The sequence below is a fragment of the Mustela lutreola genome, chromosome X (assembly GCF_030435805.1).
Source record: "Mustela lutreola isolate mMusLut2 chromosome X, mMusLut2.pri, whole genome shotgun sequence".
Taxonomy (NCBI): Eukaryota; Metazoa; Chordata; class Mammalia; order Carnivora; family Mustelidae; genus Mustela; species Mustela lutreola.
The window spans coordinates 132,061,201-132,069,282 of NC_081308.1; the positions used below are offsets into that span (position 1 = coordinate 132,061,201).

General features: G+C 47.2%; 1 protein-coding gene across 1 annotated transcript; it reads left to right on the forward strand.

Annotated features, from left to right (window-relative positions):
• The first annotated feature begins 5,876 nt into the window (after window positions 1-5,876).
• On the forward strand, window positions 5,877-6,815 carry LOC131822174 (olfactory receptor 1D2-like). Its single transcript, XM_059158597.1, has one exon. The coding sequence runs from the start codon at window positions 5,877-5,879 to the stop codon at window positions 6,813-6,815; it is 939 nt and encodes a 312-aa protein (XP_059014580.1).
• Window positions 6,816-8,082: the final 1,267 nt, after the last annotated feature.

Sequence of the window (8,082 nt, forward strand, 5' to 3'; positions counted from 1 at the left end):
AAAAGGGCTGGTTCTGGCAAACCTGTCATCTTAGAGTTCTTGCGTCTGATCGAGCCTGTCGTGCAGGGGACATCGAGGGCACACCGGACCCTGGGCCCCGGGGGTCCTACCAGTTCAGCTGACGTTCAGCCTCCAGGGATCCCACCATCCCCCGTGGAGGAGACAGGCCTGTGGCGGCTGCATCTGCGTCCCCAATGCTCCCGTCGCCTTCTGTCCCTCAGAGGATCTTTAGTCCGACGACCTCCAGCACCCGTCTGTGCTTCTAAAGCATCATTACCCAAACGCACAGGACACGGGTGTGGGCCGTGGGGACTGTGTAATCATCCAGACGTGTGTACCCCTCAGCTCCTTTCCCCGAGATTGATTGATTGATTGAATGAATGATTGCTAGAGCATGGGGGGAGGGGCAGAGGGGAACCCCAAGCTCCACACCGAACACGGAGCCCAACGCGGCGCTCCATCTCACAACCCCACGATCACGACCCAAGCTGAAATCAAGAGTTGGGCGCCCAACCCACTGAGTCCCCCAGACGCCCCTGTTCCTCAGCTCCCTTAGCCAGTGCCCTATGCTAGACCTTTCCACCGCTTGTCACCCGTCAGGACTATAAACTGGGCTGCAATGAACACCATGGCCCGTTGGCTTTCGTGCGGGAGATTTGTAGAAGGGGACTGGGGTCAAAGAGCAAGCCCTCTTTCCCGCGCTTGACACACAGGACCGGACCGCAGCCCCGGCAGCTTGCGCCCGTCATGCGTGAAAGTGTCCATTTCCCTACGTCCCACCTCAGACAGGAGGTGCTTGGTCGTGTACACCTTGGTAAGACCAAACCCATGCGGTAACCCAAATCCCATCTCAGTGCCGCTCCACTTTCCCTGAGATGCTGGTGTAAGCAGGTGACACCGTGTGTGACGTTTGGCCCGCGCCGGCTCTGCTGAGAACCGTCCGCTCATATCCTCTGCCTGGTTTCTGTTCGGGACAGTCACGTTTCTCCCCCGGCTGGTCAGTGTTCTGTCTGTGTTCAGAATGCCAAAGCTTTATCACACTGGGAAAGCGCTTTTCCTCCTCACGGCTTACTTAAAAAATATATATATAAATAATATTTTTATATTATAAAATATAATATATATTTATATACATGTTTTATATATATATATATATATATATATATATATATATATATGGGCACCTGGGTGGCTCAGTGGGTTAGGACTCTGCCTTCGGCTCAGGTCATGATCTCAGGGTCCTGGGATCGAGCCCCTCGTCAGGCTCTCTGCTCAGTGGGGAGCCTGCTTCCTCCTCTCTCTCTGCCTGCCTCTCTGCCTGCTTGTGATCTCTCTTTCTGTCAAAAAAATAAAATCTTTAATATATATATACACACACACACACACACATATATATACACAGATACAGATAATGCTGTAGATATATACGCGCACACTTCGGGCACCAGCGGCAGATCGCAGCTCTGGCTGAGTGAGCAGGCTCACTGGAGGGCCCTGGAGGAGCTCCCGTGTCGGGTGGGACGGGGCGGGAGCCAGAGCCCCTCTGAGGAGTCTCGTTGGCGTGACTCGGACCGGCTCTGTCCAAGCACCGGCTCTCAGCGACTCAGCTCCAGCCACTTTCCATCTCTCTGTGTCTCTCTTCCTCCTCCCCGTTCCCTGAGAGAGCGAGTGAGCCTGTGATTGGCGTAGGCTGGGTCACCGTCCCGAGGGGACAGGGATGACGGAGCGGGGGTCGAGGTTAGTGGGTCGCGGCGGTCTGCCACCTGCACGCTGAGGTCTCTGCACGAGGCGGGAGCCGGCCGTGGCGGGGACAGTGGGCCGCAGCAGAGTCCTCGTAAATGTCTGCGGACAGAATGGTTCCCTTGAGAGACAGCGATGGGCAAGGGGGCTGCACAGCGCGGGCCTCAGATGGCTAAGTGTTCTTTGTAAACTTTTTCTATGACTTTTTATTGTGGTAAAATTCATATAACATGAATTGACCATTTTAAAGTATTAAATTCAGTCGCTTTTAGTACACTGACAATGTTGTATACAGTTACAAACCTTTTCATCAGTCCCAAAGGAGACCTTGTACACATTAAGCACTTTGCATTCACTATCTCCCGCACTTCTGACAACCATTAGTCTTTCTGTTTCTGTAGATTTGCCTCTTCTTGGTATTCCACTTGTGTGGAATCACATACTATATGGCCCTTTGTGTTTGGCTTCTCTCATTTAGCATAACATTTTCAATATTTTCATCGATGTTTCAGGACACATTAGTTCACTAATTTACGTGCCCGAATAGTATTCTATTGTGCAGCTAGACCACATTTTGTTCTTCTATTCATCGGTTGACATATACATGAGTTGTTTTCACCTTCCTGCTATTATGAATAGTACTGCTGTGAACATGTACGTGCAAGTTTCTATTTGAACACCGGCTCAAATCCACTATTGAGGCCTTATCATGAATTGTTCCTTCCAATTTTTGTCAGTTCTACATTTTCTATTTGGTTCCTTTTTATAATTTTTAACAACTTGTTGATATTTTCTATTTGTTGAGATGTTGTTCTGGCTTCCTTTAACCTTTTGAACATATTTAAGAAGATTAAAGAGTTTTTGTAGTGAGTCCAATATCCGTGTCTCTTTACAAAGTAATTTCTTTTCATCCTGTGAATAGGCCATACATACGTGTTTCTTTGCATGCCTCAATTTTTTCTTTGCATGCCTCTGGACATCTGGAATGTCCAGATAACGTGGTAATAATGGAAATTCGATTTTTCCTTCTCATCAGTGTTTGCTTGTGTTGCTTTCTATCATGTGTAGCTGCTTTCTGGTTTGGCGACTTTTCTAAACTATTTTCCAAAAACTATGCTTTATCATGTGTGGTCTCTGAAGTCTCTGTTCTTTTAGCTTTGGGTCAGATCATGGTTTTCCAGAGATATCCTTAAACACTAGAGGGAGAGAAAAAGGAAAGAAATAAAAAGAATAAGATAGTCTCCCGGTCTTTGAAATTTGGCTCTGTGTTGGGGCACTTTTTCAAAGCTTAGCTGGTCTGTTTATAACTGTGCCTTAGCCTTCATTTCCTATGTTTCCCTGAGCCTAAATATCAGTGGACGGGAAGCTTGTAGTGTACTCAGGTCTTTTCTGAACATGCATCCAGCCCTGGGCGGGCATATGACTGTCTATATTTTCCCATTACAAGCAGAAGCTTCTCAAAGCCAATCTTCCCCAAAGTGACTTTCCCCAGTTTTTCCTCCAATGCATTTGGTATGTGTATCGTTTGTCCCACCTGTAATTTTTTTGCCTTAAGAGGAAATGTCTTGTTCATTATTCTTAAGGGACACCCTCCTGGCTACTTTTTTGTCCTGAGGGAGTTCTGAGTTAGGTGAAACAAAGGCTAATGCCTGGTGTCAGTCCTTCAGGGAATTTCCGTATAGGTCCAAACAGACAAGCACAGCTTCTTGGGAACAAAGTCTGATGTCCCCTCTTCTGAGCCTAGCTGGGAATGTAGACTGCCTTCTTCGAGACTGCTTCTATGCAAGGCTAAAGGTAAAACACCAGGAAGTTCTACTGTGTTTAACCCGCTCTTTTCTTGATTCAACATTTGCTTCACTTTTGGAAATATTTGGGTATTTTGGGGAGTTCTGGCAACATTGATTCTGACCACTTTTGTTAATGTTTTCACTGTTTCTGTGGAGGGATAGGCCCTTAGAGCTTCCTTGTTCTGCTATTTTTGCTGATGTCACTCTTGGCATTTAAAAAAAAGATTTTATTGATTTATTTGAGACAGAGAGAGATAGAGATACAGAGAGACAAAGAGAGAAGCACAAGTGGGGAGGGGCAGAGGGAGAAGCAGGTTCCCTGCTGAGCAGGAAGCCCAACATGGGGCTCCATCCCAGGACCCTAGGATCATGAGTGAAAGGCAGATGCTTAATGGACTGAGTCTTTAGGTGCCCCACACTTGGGATTTTTTAAAAAGATTTTATTTATTTATTTGACAGAGATCATAGGTAGGCAGAGAGGCAGGCAGAGAGAGAGGAGGAAGTAGGCTCCCCGCTGAGCAGAGAGCCTGATGTGGGGGCTCGATCCCAGGACCCTGAGATCATGACCTGAGCCGAAGGCAGCGGCTTAACCCACTGAGCCACCCAGGCGCCCGGGATTTTTTTTTTTTTAAAGGAGATGAAATACTGGGCTGGAAAGTAGCACTGGGAAGGAGGAAAGGCCACTGATCCTACCTCCTAGCCCTGAGGTACGCGGGGTGTGAGAAGAAAAGATGATCTACCTTGAAGAGCTGCTAGAACTTAGTGTCTTCAGGTATGGAGCAAACCTCCTTGAAGGCAGAGAGTAGAAAGAATGTGTTGAGAAGACAGTGGTTATAAATCATGAGTTCTAGAGTGCCCTGTGCATGTGGGAGTCTGAAGGGAGAGCTTTGGGGGAGACAGCTGGGCTGAAGGAAAGGACATCCCGACTCTGGTACTTTGAGACGAGGTTTTCATTCCAGTCCTACTAAATGTTGTAAAAATCAAGAAATAATGTGAAGTTTTTACAAGTGCCGTCTTCGCATCCATTAGATTCATAATGTAGTTTTTCCCTTCCATCAATTCATGCGATGATTTGCATTAGTAGATGTCGTAATAGCAGTCATTCCTGTCTTCCTGTGTATTGAAGATACATGCCTCATTATTCTGTGCACATGCTTGTTGTTGCCGGGTTTGGGTTTCAGTATTACGCTGGCTCGAGGCCATGCTGATTCCATGGTGAGGCAGACAGATGGCATTCTTTCCCTTGTCAATTTTCAATATTTGAAGAGGGGATTAGTGGGCTGAAAATCTGATGAATTAAAATGATTCTTTCTTAAACGCACCTGGATTAAAAGCATGTGGTTTATTTTTAGGTGGAGATCTGTGAAATATTTTTCAGTGTCTTCCATGGATATTTGTTTACTTATTATCTGCCTGTTTTTGAGTCAATCGTTTAAAATCAGATTTTGCTAAGTTTTCCACTTTATTTGATTTTTGGATTTTCGAATGTAGATGTGCCTATCTAGTGGAATTACATCACATGAGCATTCAGCCTTTGCGGATTCCATAACATGAATTTGAAAGGAGAGACAAAGATACAAAGACAAAACTTCTTAGGATATGCCCTCAGGTATGAGAAGGCTTCATGAGCCCTGAGTCCCTAATCGTGCTCATGCTTCAAACTTAGTCCATCTCAGAACCCTTTTGAAAGACATATTAACATCCATCGAGCATAGTTTAGACAAACGGTACGTGTTTATTGTTGAAAATAGATGCAAGTTAAGATCTCACAACCCAGAGATAACCACTATTTGCGTTTTGGTGAACATACTTTCATGCATTTCTTGGTGAATAAACCGTATCAATATAGATGTCTGTGTATATCTTTACAAAGCATATATACTTGTGTCTACCTACGCACACACACACGCGCGTGCGCAAACCCAGGATTTTGCTTCATGGCCATCACCCAAACCCCTGCATGGGTAAAGTGAAAAAGCCCACAAGGATCCAACTGGTGTCCCCGTTGTGACAACTGAGCTAACCCTCCACCCACTCTCCCCAAGCCAGGCCCCCCCATTCAGTTCCATCTTCTTCTCTCCCTGGTCCTTCTTTCTGTCTTGAGAAAGAAGACAAGCTCCTAAGTGAGGAGAGTCTCAAGGACGGCCTCAGCTCGCCTGCCTTGCCGTCTCTGGTGACCAGACAGCCCCCACTCTCCTGTCCTCACTATCCCAGGTCAGAGTTCCTCCCCAAAGTGCCACTAAGTATGATTTTGGCCAGTGATGGTAGTTGCTGGGCGTGCTTTCCCAGATTGCCTGCGCTCCTGCTGACAGTGGTATTTTCAATGCGTATTTATAGAGACCAGCCGCCATGGTGAAAGGCAACCTAACCATTATCTCCGAATTCCTCCTCCTGGGACTGTCAGAGGGTCCCGAGCATCAGGCCCTGCTCTTCAGTCTGTTCCTGTCCATGTACTTGGTTGCCGTGGTGGGGAACCTGCTCATCGTCCTGGCCGTCTGCTCTGACCCCCACCTCCACACCCCCATGTACTTCTTCATAGCCAGCCTATCCTGCGTTGACATCTGCTTCACCTCTGTCACCGTACCAAAGATGCTACTCAATATCCAGACCCAGAGCCAGTCCATCCCCTACGCGGGATGCCTCACTCAGATGTATTTTCTAATCTTGTTTCTAGAGCTGGACAATTTCCTCTTGGCAGTGATGGCCTATGACAGATTTGTAGCCATATGTCACCCTCTTCATTATACCATAACCATGACCCCCAGATTCTGTATCACAGTGATGTCCGTGGCTCTGATTATCACCAACATCTATCCTTTGATCCACACCTTCTTGATGGCTACGCTGTCATTCTGCACAAGCATCAGAATCCGCCATATTTTCTGTGAACTTTACGCATTGCTAAAGCTTTCCTGTTCAAATACCCATATCAATGAGTTGGTTGTTTACACCCTGGGGAGCTTTCTTTTCGTTGCTCCTTTTCTCTTTATTTCTCTTTCCTACATGCACATTTTCTCAGCCATCCGAAGACTTCAGTCTTCTCAGAGCAAGCTGAAAGCCTTTTCTACCTGCAGTCCCCATCTTGCTGTGGTGTCACTGTTCTACGGAACTTTATTTGGGGTGTATCTGCGACCTTCTTCTTCCTACACAACTGAGGACTCAGTGGCCACTGTGCTCTATGCGGTGGTGGCTCCCATGCTCAACCCGTTCATTTATAGCCTTAGGAATAAGGACATGAAAGGGGCCTTGAGGAGCCTCCTCAGCTGGAGAAAGGTCTGGTCTTGGTGACAACATGTCCTGCTTCTGCACTTCTGAGCTATGACATTGTCTTGTCTTCTCCGCCCTTTGGTGCAGGAAGGGACAGCACACATGATGGGTCTGACAGGTGTACAGCTTAGCCCAACTTTCTGTTGGCATCTTGCTCACTCACCCCTTCCACCAACCCTGCCTGAGTGACTCTTGTGTCGGGCGCCAGGTGGGCAGCCTGTTTGTGTGCGGATTTAACTTCCAACTCGTTCTATTTGTCCTTCATTCATGGCCATTCCTTAAACCTTGTCTGCTTCGTGAGTCTCTCCACTGAAGGTTTGTGGGACAGAACTGAAGCGGTTCCTGGCCCTTCTCAGAACAAAATCTGCAATGGAGGCCCCTGTCACTAGGTGGCAGTAGAGGCACAAAGCGTGGGAGCCAAGTGGAGAACGGGCTGGACATCCCGACATGCCTGCCGGGATGGTGGTGCACACTTCCCACACCAGAGACTTACTTGCTGACCTCACCAAGAGCATTCCTAGATGCAGGGGAAAGAGTCGACTAACCGCATTTCTCAACACGCGCATTTGACAACCATCACAACACTGTGGCTGAACGTCTTTTCCAGGGATGGATGCAACAGTCCAGAGAGGTGGGGTCTGTGTCACCAAGCCTTGAATCCGGGCTGCTTTGTGGCTGTTTGTACCCATGGAGTACAGGGTAAGGGATGTCCTGTGACTTCTAAGGCTAAGTCATGGAAGGTGGTACACCTTCTGGATTGTTCCTTGGACCATGTGTTCAGGGATCCCTGAGGTGCCTGTAAGAAGATGGACTGCCCTGAGGCTGCCTTGCTGTGAGAAAGCTAAGCTACCTGGAGGGGTCACATGGAGGTACTCGGGTCCACAGAGCCCAGCCTTCCAGTCATCCCAGACAGACTGGAGACATGAGAGTAAGTGAACCCTTCAGAGGATTCTGGCCCCCACCTGCCTGAGCTTCCCCAGTGGAAGGGCAGACATCATAGAGCACACACAATACGTTCCTGCTGTGTCCTGTCCCAATTCCCAATTCCCACAGAATCTGTGTGCACAATGAATTAATTGGTAGTTCAATTGAGATACAAAGATACAATGCAAATAGGATTTTGAAGGACAGAGAGGATGAGAAATAAATTTTTAAAATGCAAACAAATTTTGAATCCGGAAAAATGGGCGATTTTCTAGGGCAATGTTAATTTCCAAAAATGACTAAGAGGAAATAGGAAGTCTGTTTATACTGAAACAAAAGGGGAAATTAAATTGGTGGCCAAAGA

Coding starts and splice junctions, on each gene's coding strand:
- LOC131822174 (XM_059158597.1), top strand. CDS start 5,877: ATGGTGAAAGGCAACCTAACCATTATCTCCGAATTCCTCCTCCTGGGA.